General features: G+C 50.7%; 6 protein-coding genes across 6 annotated transcripts; 2 read left to right on the top strand and 4 right to left on the bottom strand.

Annotated features, from left to right (window-relative positions):
• Positions 1 to 390: 390 nt before the first annotated feature.
• On the top strand, positions 391 to 2,340 carry PbP450-1-0 (Cytochrome P450 monooxygenase 1; the record flags this gene model as incomplete). The annotated part of the gene is made up of 4 exons (XM_032021209.1): positions 391 to 432; positions 514 to 1,719; positions 1,800 to 1,926; positions 2,183 to 2,340. 4 exons carry the CDS (start codon positions 391 to 393, stop codon positions 2,338 to 2,340), a joined length of 1,533 nt encoding a protein of 510 aa, XP_031892876.1.
• An 807-nt stretch (positions 2,341 to 3,147) lies between these two features.
• CGGC5_v010815 (Uncharacterized protein) lies at positions 3,148 to 4,148 on the top strand (the record flags this gene model as incomplete). The annotated part of the gene is made up of 2 exons (XM_066152420.1): positions 3,148 to 3,379; positions 3,475 to 4,148. 2 exons carry the CDS (start codon positions 3,148 to 3,150, stop codon positions 4,146 to 4,148), a joined length of 906 nt encoding a protein of 301 aa, XP_066008165.1.
• A 534-nt stretch (positions 4,149 to 4,682) lies between these two features.
• On the bottom strand, positions 4,683 to 5,478 carry plyE-0 (putative pectate lyase E; the record flags this gene model as incomplete). Its single annotated transcript, XM_032021231.1, has 2 exons — positions 4,683 to 5,077; positions 5,145 to 5,478. 2 exons carry the CDS (start codon positions 5,476 to 5,478, stop codon positions 4,683 to 4,685), a joined length of 729 nt encoding a protein of 242 aa, XP_031892884.1.
• Positions 5,479 to 6,145: 667 nt separating this feature from the next.
• yfeX (putative deferrochelatase/peroxidase YfeX) lies at positions 6,146 to 7,087 on the bottom strand (the record flags this gene model as incomplete). Its single annotated transcript, XM_032021243.1, has 1 exon — positions 6,146 to 7,087. The coding sequence occupies one exon, from the start codon at positions 7,085 to 7,087 to the stop codon at positions 6,146 to 6,148; it is 942 nt and encodes a 313-aa protein (XP_031892588.1).
• A 1,083-nt stretch (positions 7,088 to 8,170) lies between these two features.
• SOX-1 (Sulfite oxidase) lies at positions 8,171 to 9,930 on the bottom strand (the record flags this gene model as incomplete). Its single annotated transcript, XM_032021254.1, has 2 exons — positions 8,171 to 9,650; positions 9,728 to 9,930. 2 exons carry the CDS (start codon positions 9,928 to 9,930, stop codon positions 8,171 to 8,173), a joined length of 1,683 nt encoding a protein of 560 aa, XP_031892587.1.
• Positions 9,931 to 12,444: 2,514 nt separating this feature from the next.
• Positions 12,445 to 12,789, bottom strand: CGGC5_v010811 (uncharacterized protein; the record flags this gene model as incomplete). Its single annotated transcript, XM_032021265.1, has 1 exon — positions 12,445 to 12,789. One exon carries the CDS (start codon positions 12,787 to 12,789, stop codon positions 12,445 to 12,447), a length of 345 nt encoding a protein of 114 aa, XP_031892590.1.
• Positions 12,790 to 21,731: the final 8,942 nt, after the last annotated feature.

The raw sequence follows: 21,731 nt of genomic DNA, 5'->3' as shown, positions 1-21,731 counted from the left end.
CCGTGAATGAAGTTTCCCGAGTAATGGACTAGCACAGTGCAGTCGGATCAACACCAAAGATCCATGACATGCATTAGCTCAAAGTATGTCAGGCCATCTCGGGACGCCACTATGCAGGTCAGATGCAGCCGTGCCGTGTCACACGCTAGAACAAGTTAAGCTCATTTTACTGTGAGTAAAAGAAGGCGATAGAAAATGCACTTCAAGCGACTAACCAACCTCTTAAAGCCAAAAGAAAATCAGAGCATGGTGAGATAGGTAGGCCAAATGCTTGGTAGGACTTTCTGCCCTGCTGAGGGTTCCGATCGAGATTGTGAAGAACTGACGGAGCATATCGTTTCTGTGTTTTGTCCCATATTCGCTGACCAAACGCGAACACACGAGTTCGCAATGTCTTCATTCACCCATTACATTGGGCTTGCTATCATTGGGGTAAGTGTGTGCTCCCCTCTCAAGGCTCACGTTAAGCCCTACGATGGAAACCGGTACTAACACAAGCAAAACCATATTCAGGCTTTGCTTTACGGCGTGATTAAGTGCGTCTATAACCTCACGTTGCACCCTCTAGCACGCTTTCCTGGCCCTCTCCTCCATCGCGCAACCCGTCTTTCCTCCTGTGCTCGCCTCATTCAAGGTCGCCTTCCCTATGACGTCCTTGACCTCCACCGCCAGTACGGCCATGTAGTACGCATCGCCCCGGACGAGCTGTCTTTCGCCCACGCCGATGCCTGGAAGGAGATATACGGACGTCGGCCCATGGGCACCTCTGCCGCCGGCCCCGAGGAGCTGCCCAAGTACAGCACATTCTACCGCAATGCTGGGCTTCCACATAGCATCGTCAACGAAGACAGGGAGAACCATGCACTCCTGCGGCGCATGCTATCCCCTGGCTTCAGCGAGCGGGCACTGAGGAACCAGGAGCCCGTCATCGGGGGCTACGTCGACCTGCTCATGCGGCAGCTGCACAGGCACAGCAAGGTCCGCGAGACTGATGTACAAGGGGACGACGACCTGGACCTCTCGGGCACGGGGTGCGAGTCCACGCTGGAACTCCAAGGCCAGCAGGTCGGTGCGCCCAAGCCCGTGGATCTCAAAGACTGGTATATCTGGACCACATTCGACGTCATTGGCGACCTCTGCTTTGGTGAACCCTTCGGCGGCCTCGAGCGCGGGCGCTATGATCCGTGGGTGGCCCAGCTCAACTCGGCGGGACCCATCTCGGCGTGGCTCTGGACCATCAAGTATCTGGGTTGGGACCGCGTGCTGGTCCGCCTGATGCGGTGGCTGGTGTTGAACCGCGTCGAGCTCGCGCGCCGCACGACTGAGCGGCTGCAGCGGCGCATGGCCATGCCGACCGAGAGGCTGGACCTGGTCGCCGGGCTGCTCAAGAAGCGGGAGGGCTCGGCCCTGGAACCCCTACAGATCCGCGTCAACGTGGGCACGCTTGTGCTTGCCGGGTCGGAGACGACATCCACGCTATTGTGCGGTGTGACGTTTCTTGTGTTGAAGCATCGCGAGGTCATGATGAGGCTGAGAGAGGAGGTCCGGTCCTCGTTCGCCCGGGAGGAGGACATCACAATATCGTCCGTAACCAAGCTTACCTACATGTCGGCGTGTCTGGATGAGGCGCTTCGATGTTATCCGCCTGCAGCAGCCGGTATGCCTAGGGAGGTCCCTACTGGTGGCACGACCGTGGCTGGTGAAATTCTTCCTGAAGGTGTAAGTCTGCCCTTGTCAATATTCCCGCTGCCATGTCTACCTACATGTTGGGGTCTAACTCGAGTGCGGCGGAAACGCAGACCGCTTGTGCGGTATGGCAGTGGTCTCTGTTCCATAACGAAAAGTATTTCACTCGACCTTTTGATTTCTGTCCCCAGAGGTTTTTAAACGACCCAGAGTTCGCTAGCGACAAACTGGATATGTTTCGTGAGTTGTTCGCCTCCCAGCGCCATGAGACGCCATGCTGACTTGTTGGACCGGCGAATCGTCTGGGCTCGTTTTGCGGGTTCAGATAATTCCTCGGTCCGAAAAAAGAACCATTTTCCTTTGGCCCGAGGAATTGCATTGGGCTCAAGTATGGAATTCTCCTTCCGCTCCCCCCCCCTATTAAGTCCACTCGTGGAGGCTTCTGTCAATTCTGAGGAAACTGCCGTACGCTAATACGAAGTCTGGCACAGTCTAGCCCACGCGGAGATGCGCCTGATCCTCTCCAAGCTCATCTTCAACTTCGACATGGAGCTTGTCGACCCGGGGGACGACTGGTTGAATCAGAAGTCCTATTTGTTCTGGCACAAGACGCCGTTGAAGGTTTACTTGACAGCTGTACGTAGAAACGAGTAACTAGCATTTTGAAGTGGAGTCATTGCATCATGATTTCAATTGTATGCTCACAATCTCCCTGAGCAATGGTGAGACCCCATGTAGCAAGTCTGAGGCGCACATAATATTCCTGAGTCTGTTCTATGGCAATTCTACAGAGGGACAGGAGATTTAAGGCTGTCTAGCTAGGTAAAAATGTGTGGTCGCGTGACTATGTAGTCCATGATCGCGAGGTGCGTAGCAGTAAATGGGAGGTCTCTACCCGCGGCTCTCAGCTGGTCATCAGAAAGTCTCTGTAGAGATATGAGAAGAGGATGCCTTTGGCAGGATTCCGCTGCGCAGGGAGCAAATAATCCCCCTGGGAACCCTCCTCGCTCTACCTCTGACTTACCAGGCCTTGTATGACTGCTGTCAGAAGGTGCACCACTTTTGGCGTAGCTGGAGTTCCCATAGTCCCACTACTTCCTATTCTGATAATAGAAAACAAAATGAACTTTTCTCTTGGAAAAGTGTACTGATACGTCAAGGGGATGTGCAACTACTGGATCTTTGGTGGGTGGCAAGCGTCATCTGGGCGGTGGCTCAGCGCCGCCGTCCACGTCGTCATGTAGGGTGCTGAGACCGGCTTACTGCATATATGCGGGTGGCTGTACGAAATGAGCGAGAAAACAATATAAGTCAGATTATCTGTCCACGTTGCAACGCCTTGTTCTGTTCGTGCCATCGTATCAAGATCCACGTGCATTTTCCCCAAGCTTTAGAATTCTCTCACAGACTCGATTCAAACACCTCTTTCATACAGAGAACTGGACGCTTGCATCAATCGAAATGAGTACAGAGGACATCCAGACGGAGGCGTACCAGCGAGAGTTGGAAGTTATGCGCACCGCACCTTGCCATCCTTTGACGCCCGCTTTCAGCACAAACTATGGCTATGTTCCCTCCTTCGCCGCTGGTGTGGCCCTCAGCGTTCTCTTTTCCATACCCCTCTTCTATCATACCTTCCAATCCATCCGCCTTCGTGCGACCGTGTCCATTCTGCTCGCCATAGGAGCCTTAAGTATGTGCCACATCTCTTTTTATCCTTTGACACTCGACCATAACTTTTCCGCCTAAGTCTCTGAACATCATTCCGTTTCATAGCCGAATTAATAGGCTGGGCCTCCCGTGCCTACGCCGGAAAATGCCCATACAACGCCGACGCCTTTATGTCGCAGATAGTCACCCTCATTATAGCCCCTGTCTTCTTCGCCTCTGCCATTTACGTCCTCCTTGGCAAGCTGATTATCAACCTTGGCCCTTCATCGTCATTGATCTCTCCTAAATGGTACATTATTGTATTTTGTACTTGCGACGTTCTTTCTCTTATTATCCAGGCCATCGGGGGAGCCATGGCCAGTATAGCAGATACGGACGAGGATATGTCTATGGGCTCGCAAATTATGTTGGGTGGCATTGCGGTCCAACTGTTCACCATGACGCTATTCGGTGGGTTTCTGGGGGACTTTTTTTGGAGAGTCTTCAGCCATGTGCGTGGCAGTGTCATTTATGGGATGAAGCTAGTGTTTGTGTCACTCACTATTAGCTTCGTGATGGTATATATTCCAAGCGTTTATCGGGTTATCGAGCTTGCTCAGGGCTGGAACGGCTATCTCCTCACGCACGAAGTCTACTTCATTGCGCTGGACGCCGTCGTGATGGTAATTGCGGTAGCGATCTTTGTACCCTTGGATCCGGCAGTCATTTTGGGCCGTGAGGGACTTCCTGGCTTTTCGAAGAAGATGCGAGAGAAGAGGTCGGTAAGCAATGGCGAGGTGCCCGGTGAATAGCACAGTTGCGGCAGTGGCAGCTCGCATATAGTTAAGAGTGTGTGACTGGAGGCAGGGGAGGGGGGCTTTCCAAAGTCAGTCGTGCTGGTCAAAAATGGCCTGCATAACTATCTGTGAAATGGAATTGGTATACAATTCCCATGGTAGTTAAAGCAAGCCTATGCGATCATGAATTTGAAGTACGTGGTTGTCATGGTGTTAGGCGTTTCCACACTGGCTGGTGCCGCTTTGATCCTCCCTTTGGGATCCTGAGTTTTACCATTGATTGCGTCTTCAATGTTGGCTCGATATAACATCGTACGGAGACCTAGACTTGAGCACCTTCGCAAAAAGAAACACGAGGAGGGATACGGATGATGGCTATGATAAATACAAGGACCCTTAAGTCAGCAGAAAGGAACAAACACGTAGTAAATTGAAGAAGTCTTGTGCCCTTAAACACAACTTTCTTCCGCAGATGATGAGTCATAATTGTTCGCAACTCATGTTCGCCCAAGCCATATAGTCACTCCGACTCCTATACTTTTAGACTATTTAACATGCGCTGAGAGACGTTTGTCCTTTGCAGTTAGCCGTAGTAGTCACCTTCGAACTCTCCTGTCCCTTCTGGACACCCTTGTACTCCTGGCACACGTTCGTAACCGCTGCGCCGCATGAGTTGGACACGGTGGACACGTCGCCGAAGTTGGAGTTGATGCCGGTGAGAAGCTTCACGTTGTTCGCTTTAACGTTCTCAATAACAACATTGCGAGGCCCTCCATTATTTGCGCAATTACCGCAAGCACGGTAAAGCCTGTTCGATCCTACCACGGTGAAGTCCTTGATCGTAACGGTCCCCTTGCCTTGATGCAGAATGACATTTTCGACTGCAGACTGTGCACCTCCTCCCTGGATGAGGATGTCGCCGTTTCCGACGACCGTGATGGCATCTGTGTCATTTACGTCAACCCTCTGACCAATGATATGGTTCCTGAGTGTTACTGAAAAGGAGCTTACCGTCGCAAACCTTGCGAAACCAGACATTTTTCAGCGTGCAAGCACCTCTGCAGTGGATACCCTCTACTTGGCCAATGCCAATGATGGCGTTGCTGAGTGTCGCGCCGTTGTCCAGGATGAAGACGGGATGGCCACCCGGTGTCTCGACGTCTGTCTCGCATGCGCGTCCTCGGTCGTATTCTTTGTTTCCCATGTCCTTCGAACCGGAAATCACGCTCGGCGCAGGGAGGGAGATGATGGAACCGCTCCTTGCTGGAATATTGAGAGTCTGCCCAGCGACGAGACTGGCAAGAACTGCAACGGGGAGGAACTTGGCAATGGCCATGGTCACCATGTTGAGGGAGTAGATCAAGTCTAGAGAGTAGTTCCGGATATGCTCAATGATATTGAGGTAGAGCCATTTTCGAGTTGCTGGACTTTAGCAGCCACCCACTTAAATAATTAAAATCACAAGATGCCAGGTTGCCATTAGATGAGGTGAAAATAAGGAGGGCACAACGCATTCCCATTGAATTCCACCTCGTAGCTCGTATACGCTTGTTTGTTGAAAAGCTTGGCGATATGTGTAAGACGGTGTGAAGAGAAAAAACAATTTTCCGTGTGGGCTATTGCATCCCTTTGTTTCCTCGCGTTCCGTGGATTCCATATAAGTAGGGCGAAAGGCGAGGAGAATAAGATGTTCCATCTAATGGGATACCACTTGATTCGTGGTTAAATACCGGGATGCATGCATGTCGAACTTGCGGACTAGAAGTCCGCTCTTGGGGGACTGTCCGACCATAATTATTCCACTCATCACCTTTGAAAGAAACAGGCTCCCCCGTCGATTTAGTGAAAACAAAAGCGATGCGATGATTTGAAACTTCTTGGCAAGGACCATTTGGAGATGCTGTCCCACTAGCGATCGTACCCCTTAATCCTAGAGGACCCCTGTTTTGTCATCCCACCAGTAGAACAGCGCGATCCACCGAATGGAACTTGATGTCAGATTCAGACGAGACTTATTCATTACCAAGACCTTCCAATACCTTGGCCGATGGCACAAAAAAGGTAGACCCCGTGACTGCTTTCGAAAAGTCCAATATTCTGTCATGCAGCCCGGGCGGATTGCCAATGAACATCCGCTGAAGCATCTTCTCCGTGACCCAGAGCTTCTTGGAGTAGCCGATGAAGTAGGTGCCAAACTCCCCAGAAGCTGGAGATCCGAAAGGCATGTTATCCCTGAGGATGTCATGCTCGTTTCCGTCCTCGTTCTCGATGGTTGCTAGGCTCTTGTGAGACTGCTGGCGTCCATCCTCCGCGTCGTCTAGCTCTATGTTGTCCAATTTTGTCCGCCCAATGATGGCCTCCTGCTTCTCGGTAGACAAGCTGCGCCATGCCTTGAGATCGTGGAGATACTTCTGCACCACGACGTAACTTCCTCCCGGTGCGGCCTTGGTCTTGTCATCTTGTTCAGTGATGACAACAGCTTCAGAGACGTCTGAGCCAACGGGGTTGGCAGTGCCGTCGACGAACCCTAGCACATCGCGTGCATCAAAGTACCGAAACCCAACCGTCTCGTCTTCCGTCTTGACCGCATCGCCTAGCAAATCCATGAGTTGTCTCTCAAACTCGAAGGACATGTCTCTTCTCTCCGATCGGATGTGAAATAACAGGTCACCAGGTGTCGATACTGCAGTGTGTTTAGCACCCTGGATCTCTTTAAATGGTCTCAACTCCGTCGGCCGGGGCTGTTGCGTGAGCCCATCCCAGATTTTGCTGCCGATGCCGACGGTGCAAGAGAGATTGGCGCTCGGGTGACGGGTCGAAATGTTCTTGGTGATGTCCGAGATACTTGAGACGGCAGATCGAATGTTCTTGAGGGCATCTGGTACATCTGTGGCTGATAAGACGAGAAAGGTGGCCGATTGTGTCAAGGGGGCTTCGACGGCTTGGGGATTCATCGTGGCTGGTGAGCTGATGCTGTGGTGCAAAGAGAATGGGAGTTTACAGTTGACCGGTATCAGAGTCGTGCTCGCCGGGCGCGAATGCTTGAGTTTAGTGCGTACTGGTGCCAGGGGTCGATTTAAGGACTTAGCGACCCGAATCGCTAGCATGTTGATGGGCTTCAAAACAGTTTACTTATTGCGGTCAACCACACAATATGTAATGGACATTAAAGGCCATTAGCAAGATGGATAGCAGGAGTGCGAATAGGGCGCGTTCACGGCATTGAAGACATCGGGATGATGGGGACATCTGGCAAGGGTGAGAGTTCATGGGCAGCAAAAGTATCGCTCGGCGACTCTGTCACAGGCATCAAGAGTAAGCCTTCAGAACCAACCTCAGCATCAATCAATTGGCCACTGCTGCAGACTTCAGCGACAAGTCGGTGTTTGCAGGGATACAGACAGCTAACTACGAGGGGCAGTCAAACCAATGGCAAGGCCTGTATTGCAGATGCGAGCTGTGCGATTTGCGATGCCGAAGCTTCTGCGCGGGATGAGGCGCGGAGTTTCGGGATCGATCCGGCGACCCACAACGGCAGACACCGAAGGCGCGTTTTCGGGAAGCCCGTTCACTGGCAGACGCTAGGATTCCGATGTTGCCCCGGCCAAGGGGATGGAAGCTTGTTCTCGGCTTTACTCGAGGTGGCCTTGCCGCAGCATGGACCAAAACATTTGCAGCTAGATGAGCACGGAGATCGGCTGTTGGGGCAAGGTGTCATTCATTAGGGGGGCTTCAGTGCGTTGCAGCGTAGTTTTGACCCAATCGCCTGCTGGAATGAGGGCGATGGTTGTCAGCGCGACCAGTGTTTGGCAGTTATCAGTATGTCGATGACGTGTTCTACTCTTCATACATCATGTTTGAGCTTGATCAAAGTCACAATCTCATCATTCGATGCGAGGGGATTCCAGATTTCGCCACAAGTTTTGGTTCATTGTTTTATTGTTTTTGTGTTCATGTTATAGCGCCCATATGACCTGGAAGCAACTCCTCACGAAGGCCACCGCGAAGAAAATCTGGCATCATAGATCGGAGCCGATTTACTCATCCTCGGCGTCTCTCGGATCGTGACTCTTCCAATACTTTTCATAATCATCCCAACTCTGAGATGGGAAAGCGAGCGGAACAGTGATTGGGGCAAACGGAATACCCTTGTCTGCGAACTCCTGAAGGCGGGCCTTGGTCTTCGGTCGGGTGTTGTTCACACTGTAAACCGAGATTCTGTGGCAGGAGCTGGTGACATGCAGGCCCCAGTTCCATGCAGTGCGGACATCAGGCGGCTGGGTGTTAAGAGAATTGTCCCAGCAGCGACAGACAATTTCAATCCAGCCCTCAACATCGCAGGGCAGATCCATCTCCCAAGTTCTCCAGGTCCACTTGCGCTTCTTTGAGAGATTCTCAACTGGGACTGTGTACCAGTTAAAGCCTCCGTCAGACGAGAGCTCAACGCGCTCCGGCCAGCGTCCACCACCAGAGTAGGCCCATCCCTTGCAGCGGATCTTGCCGTTGTGGATGACGACCTGCTTGGTCCAGGGCGACATGATGGCCGAGCTGACTGGCATTTCTTGAATCTGGATGCCATCGGTGAGCTTGAAGTTGTGCTTGCCGACCTGCTGGGGGAAGTAGAGGTACTCCTGGCTCTGGACCGGCGCGCGAGTGGGGTTCTTGATGGCCTTGATGCGGTAAATCCACTTCACGCTTCGAGCTCCGATGTAACCGAAGACGACGATCCGCAAGGGGTATCCGTGAATGCGCGGGAGGACTTCGCCATTCATCTCCCAGGCCAGCATGACCTCATTGGCCTTGACCTTGGACCAAGGAACACTGACGAGGTAGTTCATAGTTTTGTCGTCCTTGAAGTAGGTGTCCGCGCCATAGAATTCGAGGTGCTTGGCTCCCTCAATGAGTCCACCACAAGCCTTGATCACCTTCTTGAGACTGATTCCGACGTATTTGGCAGTGCCGATCGCGCCCTCTGCCCAAGGAGCTTGGGGTACCTCGTCGCCCTGGCCGGGGTACTTCAGGATCTGCTCAATGCGTCGGGTTCCAGAACACTGCATTGTGACAGTCTTCTCCATGCGCGGGAACTTGGTCTCATCCATGAGGTTGTCGAGAGTGAAAGACTTGGGGTTCGCGACAAGACCGTCCAGGAGGAAGCTGTAGTGTTCCTTATCGATAATTGGGATACCGCCGTGGTTTCGCACGAAGTGTAGGGGGTTCGGGGTGATCTCCTTGTCGGTCACGAGGCGCTTTGGAGGTTCGCCATTGTAGGGAAACTGGAGAAGATGTAGCATGTCGGCGTGCTTCTCCTTGAGGACGATGTCCCAAGAGTCGTCGGGGATGCGAGAAAGAGCGCCGCCGACCGCCTTATGCCACATCTTCCAATGGGTACCAGGAAGCACAGGATTTGTCGCTGGGATCGGGCCAAGCTGGAACTCGGGATTGGGAGGGAACGTCTGCGAGGTCAAGATCTTGTGGGCGGCAGCCTTTTTCTCGGGATAGTTCTCCCACTCGATGAAGCTGTGCGGTTGAGCTCCGTCAGCGATCGCAAAAGAATGTTTAATGGAAGAACATGATCAAGACCGATTGCTACTCACCCAGTCCACCCCTCACGCTCTTCATTAAAGAGCTTGTTAGGGTCACCGACACTCTTGATGGCGGCCTCATCTTTCGTCAGGTCACCAAAGATCTGAGGAGGAAGGGCCTTGGTCTGGGGTCCCGTCATGTCAAGGACGGGAAGTTCAGCCCCAGCAAGGCCCTGCTCAATCTTCCATTCATCGGGTCTGTTAGTGGTCTTCATGATGTATGAATGATCCTGCACGTATCAGCCTGAGAATAACGTAAGATGATGGCGAGTGGTGAAAAGCTTCGCTTTATTATTATTCTAATTATGAGAGGGGTAGAGGAATGCTATGGGCCTGGTCTAAAACACTTTCCTGCGTGCCCTCTATGACGTCTACCAGGCCGAGCTCACCGACGGGACCCCATTGATGTTCTGAGACCGAGCCGCTCGCTTCGCATACCAACTGGTTACCGCAGCTCCCAGCGAATCAACGGTTGTAGCTGCACTAGCCCAATGATAGTTGTGGGAGCTTAGACAAAGTTCGGCTTGGCCGACTTGAGATGAATAAGCGTGAACCCAACCAGATGAGAAGGTTTGCAGCTACGGCACGGAGCCTCTTATCGCTGGTGGCCTTTGGTGTTGCTAACCCCGCTGCCTCCTGAAAGCTGTTGCAGTAGGTGCCTAACATGTGCCAATGCCAAAGATTGTGACATGTCTTGAACCTTACTGGGAGCCAGAAGCTAAGCAAGGGGCTGCCGGGTCAGTACCGGTGATCCGAGCGGGGGTTCGGCAAGACGGTGAGACGGGGAAAACGGGTGGCACGGACTGTGCGCACGGGTGACGCGATGATTACCGCAGGCGAGAATCTGTCTGATGTTCAGCTTTTGGCTTTCAGTTGAGGTTGTGTTGGCTGGTGAGGGTTTTGTCAAGTTCCCCAAAGTCGCGAATTCGGAGGCACTACCTATTGGAAATTTGCCTTGAAGATTTAGCAAGAAGATCGGGGTGACCAGTAGGTACGCTTGGAATTGCCTTCGCTGGGTACCACGATAGGTATGAGGCATGAGCTTCCTTGACTGGTATCCAACCGTTCAACATCCGACAATGTGAACCAATTTAATCAAGTTGCGAACAGAGTGTGGTGTCTGAGTTTGATACACTGATAGCACCTGATGTAAGGTAATGCAGTGATTCAAATCCGGGTCCGCAGGCCAGTTGACCAACGCTTCCGATACCCTCGGCAACGGACACTGGCTCAACACGGCGAGTGCGGGATATCGCAGGGTAATTAGAACTGTGACCAGATATGCTGGTGGTGGCCAAGGGGCGATTTGACCTGCCGACGGGACCTACGGTATAGCATATGCTTCAGGCTCAGTATGCCGGTGCCAGTGAAGCTCTACCCGGCCGAGCCGCCACACTTATGCCGGTGCCATCGCTTGAGGTGACCCACACCCGGCCCGATGTGGAGTCTTTGTCACCTGAATAGGATGCTCAGCAATTCACAGTGTTCTCTTGTACATCGACTTCGACTCCAAAGGTTTATGCGGAAATGAATGCTGATGGAGCGTACCGGGAGAATGCATGCATGCTGGCTAGCGGGGGATGATTCGAACCGCTGCGGTGTGGCGCCCATATGGATGGGTTGTTGCCGGTCGGCGGCGTGAAGAAGTAGTGACGGGCTTGGAGTTCAAGTTGTGAGCACGCCTCCGTAATGCAGGATGGTAGTCACAAGGTCGGAACAGTGATTAGTAGTGAAATGGTTTGTTTATGAACGTTGAGGCAGACTAGGCATGTTCTCCGTATTGTTAGTTGTAAGGGTAGGCGGACTGTGTATTACGTAAGTTAGGCACTCAAGAGCTTCTCGCTCACGTGATAGAGTGCTGACATAAGGAGAATGCCAGTCTGCCTGAATTCTACACAATCGCACGGAACGTCAGTCTCCCTCTGATTCGGATTGAAAGTTTCAACTTTCTGCGTCATGATAAGTATCATGGTCAACTAAGGGCATTTCACTGTGCCATCACCACTGGACGCTAATGAACCAAGATCGCCAATGCGTTCCTGGAAACAATCAAGGAATCAACGAACAAGCAATCGAGGATCAAATCATTCGGGCCCTTCACGCTAACAGTTAAGTTCCTCATTACATAGGTAGAATTAGACTCATGGTTTTAAGTATCTTCTCGCAATCAATAAGATAATATCTGTTGATAAATACGGGCGCAGCAAATTCACAGCAAAACCAGCTGTATGAGTGAGAGGCCTCTGTAGCTATAAACAGCACCGGTTCTCCAGGCAAAGATGCCTGAATCGTCCTCCCAACTTATCATTGAGGAGCTCAACTCATGTCAGTTCAGACGCGTAGAGCTTGAAAGTCGTCCCCGCAGTGTCCTCCTTATCTTCCTTGTAACCTATATCAAAATCCTCCTAAATCCAATGTAAGAGAGCTCATCGAGGTATGGGTTGCCCGTCACTAGCACCGCCCGGACCCATCAAAGGGCGCAATCTCAGCCTCCACCAACCAACGACAGGGTGATTCTCGACTCGCTGAGGGCCCAGCACGAGGTCGAGGTTGGGTTCTTGGAGTCGCTCCCATCCACTCCTGGAAGCATTGCTCTTTCTGGGCTCTCTTAAGTAGAATTGTCCGGCATGTCTGGATCCTTTTAATTCGAACAAGCCGTGTGTACAAATTCTTCTCCAAGAACAGACGGCAAACATTTCTTGCTTCTCTTCGTCTCGGAGAGCTGAAAGCTACTCATCTTTGCGGATCTTCAGAAAGGATTTTGTGATCCTAGGCCGGTTGGCATCAAACAATTCAAGCTCGGTGAAGTGGTTCGACATGTCGACCTTGCCCTTTTTCTTCTTCGGGGTGACCACCTCCTCAGTACCCATCACCCTGAAAAGCTCCTCTCTCTCGTCGGGGTCCGAGAGGCGCGGGTCCACGGCTGTGAAGTAGTCGAACGGGGTGCTCTCCTCGGCCGGGAGGGGCTCGGCTTGGCCCGTGATAATGTCCCGAGTCATGGTCATAGTAGCGTTCCAACGAATGGCGATACTACTCATAGTGTCCACCTCCTCCGCGTCTTCGGGGTGCTCCATGAGCCATTGCGCCACGGCTGAGAATAGGTATCCCTCCTTCCGCCCCTCCTCCCCGGTAAGATGGGCTGATTATAATAGGTAATGAGCAACTATAGAATGAATGATGTATCTCTACTTCTTCCCTCAGGAGCTGCCCAGCTAATTCAAGCTGGGCACATCACCTGCTCATATGAACACCGCCGATTAAAGACACAGCGATGCTTGCAGTGCATCAAATTCCTGCATGTATTGGATATCTCAAGTGTCCACTCAAGTGGGAGAGAAGAACTCCAATTTTGGCAGGCCTTGTTTTCCGTAGTTTCTGTCTAGTACTCGGAAGAATGCGTTCTTCGAGGCGAAGTGATTTCCGGGAAGAAGTTTGAGTATGCTAAATGCATCTATGACCTTGTTCTCCATGGGGGGAGATAGAACTGCACTTCGGTTCCACGCCCATGCAGGATGTTGGGCCCAGGGTTCTCAAGGCATATGGAGAACGCCTGATGCGGAGAGCTGACATAGGGTAGGCCCAACAAATCATTGACAGAGCAGGAAGCCAGCAATATACCCCGCGGGTTCTGATGATCTGATATGATGACGTTGCCTTTGACGAGAGGTCCCTTGTGATGTCAGGAACAGCAGAGACGAGCATTTTGAACTTGTCTTCAATGCTGTCAACATCAGTCACATGGTGCCTGAGGGTATTTCCAATGATTGAAATGTAATTTGTCCTCTTTGAAGGAAGACTTATACCATTTTTCAATCATCAAATATGTAGTCGTGACACCAGTTGGCGTCAATTGGTAAATCTGCCGATGACGCCAGAGTTGATGAAGATATACTGAAGATTAGAGCAACAGAACATACATTGTCCTCTAAGGTGGCTCAAAAAGGTGGTCTCCTTTGGAGCATACGTCTGAGAGTGATTACCTGTGTGTGTTGAGATTGTGTTTGGTACTAAAGATACCCCGCGTCTATTAGTCGGCCTCAGGTTGAGCCGGTGATCGTTCTGTGCTTGCGTTTGATTTTGAGGTTGAGACCCGACATCGAATAAAAACGATTGAGCTTCTGCCCTTTTTTTTTTCTTTCAGAAAACAAAATGACAATAGGCCCTTTAGTTCTGAGATCGTGATGAACTCGTAATTGGCGCATGTCGCGGCCAGGGTGGAGGGTAAGGAGAGTAAGCGAAACCACTCTCGCATGAGGGGGGAAAAAGTCCTCCATTAAGCTGAACTTCTTCATGTCAGCGAGCCTTAGGCAGTGAATCCTATGAGTGTTTGGAGGTCATTTGCGCCAGTTCGATCAGGGAGGTCAAGTCGCGCGGGTTGATGGTTCCAACTGACCTTCAGCCCTTACCCAAGATCCCCCGTGATATACGAGATAGCCAGCTCTCAGAAATATGACATGGTGATTTAGATGAGGTAGATGTTACTAAAAGAACATCAAAATGGTCTTTCTTCTTCTTTCTTTGCTGCGGCTCTCAACGTTTCTCGGTTGTTTAACTACCAGAGACGCAACGTCCTCTCAAGTCCAATCGGCAAGAACAAATTTGACTACTCGCGCGAGACAAGCCGCAAGTTCATACCCATACAAAGTTCGGCGGGCGCGCGAATGCTCTTGCCGGTTCAGTGGCTCTCGGGGCCAAGATGACTGCCCACATCCTCCCGGAGTGTGCATGGAATCTCCACGAGACGTCCTTGTGTTGTGTACTTAGTGTAGACACCGCCGCCGCTCTCCATGGGAGGTATCCCGAACTGGGCGTTATGTGGTTCCTTGTCCCAAGCCCTTACGCCATCTTCTGATTTGATGGGCATGCCCCTCTTTGGAGGTTCGCTGGGTATTCCCAGCTTTGGCATGGAAAATGCGATGTCGTGCTGTTCCTCTGACTTTCTCTTTTAGCCTACGCTGTCAGAAGGATTGCCAAGCTTGGCATCGTTGGAGAGAATGGCTCTGGTCGATCCGCTGGCCATTGATGAGACTGAATAGCCCTTCATAGGGGAATCGCTGTCCTGAGAGGGGCCCGGGAATGGTGAACGAACATCTATGTCCTACTCTGGCCTCAGATTTCGGGGAGGTAGAATCTTGGACAATCAAGGTGACAGACATGGGAAAAGGCTACCAGCATTACCTGCTCAGCATGACAACACAATCTCCTCGTCTTACAGTCTGTGAAGAGATCAAAACAATTTTAGTAGGAGAAAGAGATGCCCGCTCAATGTAGCATCACCAGTTCCTTCCTGTTCTGATGCCTTCGCCTCTGAGATCGAGGTGGTTGACATGCTCCTGGTCTAGACTCAAGATCGAGTTCGCTGGCGGGATAGCGTTCTCTTGTGGTGACGCAGTACTCTCTTAGGTGGATCGGTGGGCTCCCTGCCGGAGCCACTCTCGGCTGCCTTCATCGGCGCACAGAGATTGACGTTCGTTTTGGGGTCTTAGGTGCATAGGGCTCCTGGCATCTTGTGTAGCCAAATACTGTCCGTCCCCTTGTGCAAAGACTATGTAAACTCAATTGTCCATTGAAGCAGCTTGTTAATGAAGAGGCCAAGCCATTCGTTTTTGATGGCTATGATTAGGCCAGGCCAGGCCTTCCAGCTAAAAGTTTCCATCGAAATACTACCTAGTAGTATGGGAGATATGTGACCTGGCCAACCCACGCTCACTTGTTATCCAAGGCCAACGTCAAGGGCATCGAATAGTGCGCGAGTCGCTCTATTCGGCACGGAGTTGACAAACAGAAGGGGGATTAGAAGGCCACTGGAATCAGCGACCCTGCCTTGGTGAAGCAATGGTGAGGTACTGTCATCGTCACCGTCATCGCGTACGTGAGGCACCAAGTAGCCAACCCAGAAACTTCTGCTGATTCAGTATGGTCGTGAAGATAGAAAGTAGGAAGGAAAGTACGATGGTTATTTTCTCCAAATACCTCTACTCCCCGCCCGTCAGTACTCTGTATGGGGCGTTCATCATGATGTGAGAGCGGGTGTCGAATGGTTCGCGGTAGAGGCTTCGGAACAGGATCAAGCACCGCGTTCGATAACCAAAGGAACCGAGATTTCCTGTATTCATAGTAAAGTTCCCTCGGCCTTTTATTTAGTCACAAGTGTTGTATCGTGCTCATGACGCAACACGCGGTGAGGGGCGTCGTTTCTCGTGGCATACCACAGCGCTACCCCAACCACCGGAAAGCTGAGAGATCTGCATCTACAGACATGTTCATGGGCCCCTGACAGAAGCCCTCGATTTTTCGAGGAGTAGGCAGGGCACCCGAACATGCTGCGAATGAAAGGAGTGCTGCAGAATTATCGGCATCCTAGCCTCACTACGCCCGATCCTCAGAGGGGAGATGACGGTTTGCATGAAGCTGGATAAAAGGAGAGGACACAGTCCATTGAGCCACAATTCGGTGGCTTCTCAATCTATCGGTAAATATAATATCGGGCGGTCGCGCCTTAAAGTAGTTCAGCAGCAGGATTGTACCGGCCGGCAGGTGCTGCATGAGAATGTTGGGGTTTTTGAGGGGTCTGCACTAGCCATGCTCGACATCCGCACCTTCCCTGATTGATGCCATATGGGAAGACGTATCTCTCTAGGCCCGGGAATCGTAGAGGATCATTGAGACATATGGCACAGCCTTCGAAAAATAGAAGGGAAATCGCGCCTACGCTGGTAGGTCCACGATGAAGGCTTCATAGCGCTTCTGCGGTACACTCTCTCGAGCTTATTCCCAGCTTCACGCAATCAAATATAGGCTCGCTTACGAGTGATAAAACTGTTTTGTTCGTAGTTCAGCGACTCTGGGATATACCAATTGGTGTTATGGCGGATGCGCAAAAGAGGCGGCCAGACCTTGGGTGGCTTAGCCTACAAGCTTTCATACATAGCAATTCGCCATGACCCCACGAACCTAGATCATCCTCGCAGACAGAAGTCCTGGATGGGGTGATTCATCTCGATGTGTACTATTTTGAGATGGTGAAATATCGGGCTGTGGCATCGTCGGAGGCGCCAGCCGGAAGACTTCGTATCGAAGCGTAAACTCCAATCTCGTTCCGACGCACGATCTGGTTCCGTCGCTCGATATGGACACTAGTGCGGTCCGTTTCGGATGGCAGATGGTGATCCATGTTCTACGATATACCTAGACCACATGGTACTCCATTTTGGTGCGAAGTCCTTCTGGCCGGACCTTGTAGTAGGTGACCAGGCTGTATCCGCCAGGGAGGCTAGGTTTGGAAGAGTGGCAGAAAAAGATTCATGACCTATGAGAAGCAGTCGAGGGCTGGGGGCTTGCTTCATGAATCTTTCTTCCCTTCTAAGTTTTTTTCTTTGCAGTTTACTGCTTAGAGGCGTACCTTATTAACTACTATATAACTCTAATAGGGAAATATATAGAGGGTTATAGCGTAACCTCTATAGCTAACCTATAAAGTATATAAAGGGGATTTTTAAACTATTTAGCTAAATAAAAGTAACCCTTATTATACTATAGCTTAAATTTAAAATTTTCTAAAATAAATTTTATATATACTTTTTACTTAATTAATGTAGCTTTTACTATTAATAATATTAAATATTTAAAAAAAATAGTTTACTATATATTTAATAATAATTTAATTATATCTTTATAGCTAAGAATAATAATATAATATCTCTATACTTCTTTATAATATATATTAAGTTCTTAGAAAACTTTTAAAACTAAGTTCTCTATTAAATTAAGTAAAAATTTGAAAAGATCACTAAAAACTTAAAAAATAAGAATAATATAAAAGAGATTAATAGGATATTTAATAAGAAATATAGTAAATAGTTCTAAGAGTTAATTACTATTATTACCTTTATCTAAGGATATAGTAGTTAAGAAGACTAGCTTAGGTTAAAGTAGAGGAAAAAAAGGTCTTTATATTCCCTGTAGTTATATAAAAATTCATAAAAGAATTCTTCACAAAATGCTTACTTCATGAACTCCTTGAATTGCCCCTAAATATCCCCTCCATTTCGTATGGGGTCGACCCTTACAACAGAGACAACAGACGCGGTTACCATCGCTGACATTGAAACGGGCCCGACTTGCTGTTGGAAGGAAACCTTCTCTCTCACATCACCCTGGTGTCATTATTCTTCAGCGCCTAACGTGAATAGAAAATCGACCGGAACCATTGGCTAAGGCTCTTTCAACTGCGCCTGTATGGAGTAGAGGCGTGGCGGAACAAGAACTCTCTCGCTCTTCCTGAACGACAGCCACCTAGTCCTTGTATTCCAAGCATTGCAAATGTGATCTCGGGAGCATGTCCCGTCATCGAGATCATAGGCTAGTGAGATGGTCACTAAGGTTGCCGGTGTCGCCTGAGCCTTGATTGTTTCTTTCGGATCCACGGCGGCCAGGATGTTCCAACGGGCCCGGGTCGAGGAACACTTTATTCACATGAATGCTGTCACGCGCAGTACAGTTCTTCTACGAAGAAGTAGATGTTATGTGGATCGTTGATGCGATAGAAATAGTGTTGTTGTAGACGAATTGCCTTGTAAGGTGGTGACATAAGCGGGGATTCTTGGAACTGTAGCTTCTCAGAATATATGGCTTGTTTGGTTCTCAAACAGCTTTACTGAACGCCTAATGGCTTCCGCAGCTTCCCCGAGGGGCGGCGGACCGAAGGTGCAATTTCTTGCGTAATATCCACAGGTTTCTAACGACCTCATGTGAACTCCGTGAAGGCGAATGGTCAGCGTCATCGCTGATCATCTTGTTTGCCTGCGCGACTGCGACCAGGGGGCGGCAAAGTTCCCACTGTCATAATACTCCCCCGGTGGAGAAAAACCAGTCAAAGTCTCCGTTACCGCCAATCCCAAGACCACCTGTGTGCCAATTGACAAGCATCTAAGAAGAGCTTCATCTGTGGTAAGGCGCATACGCCCGGCCATGAACGAGCTTCGCCCCCTCTTTTCAACTGCTGCTGGGTGTTGTCACTGCATCCAGGCTGGTTGCAGGCGGGCATAGGTACACCGCAAGTAGCGGTTGTGGTGACGGGAAAGCAATAGCAGATGAGTGCGCAATAGATCTCGTTGCCTGCTATTGACGCATCCCTTCGTGCTTCCTTTCGTGGCGTGACTATCGTGTCGAACACATGGGAGGTCTTAAGAGCGCCGGCCTACTCCGAAGCAAATGCCAGACCTAAGAACGAGACGCCTAGGATCCCCACGACAGAAGCTTTCCGCGGCGCGAGACGCCAGACGTGTCGTCAAAGTCGAGTTTCCCACAGTCTATGCAAGATGTAAGCCATCGCATCCTTGAGCAAGCGAGCTTAAGGGGCGTCACGCTCCGCGGCGGCTTGTTGGAACCAGAGAGGGCCCGAGTCTACATAGAGCTTCCTGGCCACCAGCGACACGAGTTTGTTGTTCGGGCCCAGTGTATCTTCTCGTAAGGGCATGTTGGTAGAATCCGGACGATGGCAAAGAAGCGCAAATAAACATGTGACAAAGCCTGACGAAAGTGAGGAGATAATAGGACGACGAGAGGCACGGCGAAAATGCGACCCGGTGACAATGAGACAAGTACAATCCCGAAGTAACCACATGCGAAGTCAGTTCATCCGAGCGAGCACATACAGTATGCTGAGCGCAGCCAAGGATCCAATCCGGTCTCCTGCATTTGCCTCGTCTCATTCACGATGCCCATGAAGAAGAGATGCAGCGTTGACACGTTTGCCGAAGGAGGCAATTGGGGCGTCGAGAGTTGCTTCGGGGCCCGGGGTTAATTGACGCAGAGGATGAGTTGTCGTTATGCTAATGGATGTGGTAGAGAAACAAAGAAGCACAAAACCCGTTGGACGGAGACGGCGAGTCCCAATGCCCTTGCTGAGCCAGATTGGGAGGTAGCAAAATGTGCCCCATCTCTGGATCTCATTCAAGATCCACGAACCATTGCATCTCCATGTTACGACCCGTTATGCATGGATAACAGTTAACCGACCCACTCGGGCGTCGGGCGGCTAGGACAGGACATTTGTACTATGCAGGATCACGGGAACAACAGGGACTCACTCAGGAACGGAAGAACTATGGTACAGGTCACGTGATGATAAGGAATGAGCATAGATAAGGGACCCACAATGAGCGCTCAGTGGAGACTAGAATGAGCGCTCATCCCACTCTAGAATGAGCGCTCATAGTGACAAGGGGCACAGCGCTCATGAACAAGCAGAACTGTTCATATAAGACTTATATATATAGTATGACCCTGAGCCTGGCTCATGGTCAGACTTCCATAGCTCTTCAGCAATCAACTTAGTATTCATCCTCACGGATACTCTCAGCTTACCTTCACTGCGAATTACTTGTTGAGCCTAAGACTGATCACCTTAGCCTCTGACGACCGATCTACTATCAGCCTACGACCTACGACTCAGACCACGACCTCAGTGAACTGTTATAACGTGTCAATCCCCAGCTTCTGTTAGCAGACCCTACTGTCGGATAGCTGACCGTAACACTCCATTGTCCCATAGTCGGCAGGCCTATCCCCTTCTTTGGCCCCTCATTGGTCTATATTGAAATAGGACTTCTTCAGCGTCCGCTAGGGCCCGAATGATGGGGTCCTGTTGTTTCGTCTGAAAGCAAGGCATGCTGTTGCCCTTTTACAGCATGGAAGTTTTTCAGCGACTTTAGCGAGCCTGCTGTTACTAATAGGGCAGAGAGGATTGGATAGTGCTGCTGTTGCGGTGGCGGCGTCGAGCAATAGGCATCATCGTACTATGTTGGAAAAAAAGACTGCCACGCAGCGTGCTCATGAGCAGCTTGTATCAAATCCGCTCATGCGGCGGTAGTTAAGGTTGCCATGTGAAAACAGTGTATCCTGGAGGCCTCTGTTTGGACGTATTGGATCTGGTTTACTTGGGATCAAGAATACGTTGGCCAACATGAGTAGCGCCAGCAGAAACATGCCTTGGAGGAGACAGCGGATAAACCGGAGAAAGCTACACGGTCCGCTTTGTGACAGTCTCCGTACGTGACTCTCTGATGAAAGCATTCAGGAAGGCCTTAGAAACGCCCATGGGAGAGTCCAACCCTAGAGTCGAGGAGCGCTCCTCGGATGGAGAGCGTGAATCCTGGCCGGGGGCCACACTGCGAGCGACCCAGTCCACGCGCGAGGACTGGCAGCAAGGCTGGTCATAGAAAAGCTGAGTCTCGCGCTGAAGGAGATGATGTGCTCCGGTTGCTTGATGTTGCCTACCCGAGATCGATTCGGAAGTGCAATTGTTACCGAAAGCAACGCCAGCGGTAACGCATTCGGGAGACGCTCGAGGGCCCGGCCTAGTCGCAGGCGTATCTCCACGCTCGGCCATCGTCGCCGTTGATCCCACCTGCGTTGCCGAGGTCACGGCTTTTGCACTATTGTTGAAACGCCAAGAGGCGGAGGAAAAATGGGTAGTTTTCTGGTGAGGTCCTTTTTAACTGGACACTCAAGTAAAGAGCTGATGAAGTCGTCGAGTCCTTCATCATTGAACGGCGGTAGAGATCAGGTGGATGAGAAAGGCACTCAAGTGACTATATTAGACCCTTGGGGTCTCTGGCATTCTTTGTCTTTGACCATACCTCATGATGCTGCACATATGATACTGGGCACTGAGGTGGTGTAAGGAGAGGGTTTGGCGGACTTGAGCTTGTTGAGTTACTGAAATGGTCGACGGTCAAAGTTTCAGCAACAATCTCCCAACTTGCATCAACGTAGTTACCCGGCTGACTGTCTCTGTTGGTAAACCTAATAAATTCCCTTTGCAGATTTATGTGCCATTCTGGGCACATAGATAACATGTTGAAGTTGCGGCAGGACAGGAGGCATTCAGATAGGAACTGAGAGCCCTCGGTATGATTAGTGGTATGGATTCGTGCTTCAAGAAGACATTTCGCTTACGCTGACGATACTCGAAGACCGAAAGAGGACAGTTGATGACGTCCACATCCTGAGT

This window comes from Colletotrichum fructicola, assembly GCF_000319635.2.
Source record: "Colletotrichum fructicola Nara gc5 chromosome Unknown KSG_Nara_v1_contig06, whole genome shotgun sequence".
NCBI classification, from domain to species: Eukaryota; Fungi; Ascomycota; class Sordariomycetes; order Glomerellales; family Glomerellaceae; genus Colletotrichum; species Colletotrichum fructicola.
Note: the sequence above shows the minus strand (reverse complement) of the source record. Positions and strands in the feature narration are given on the sequence as shown.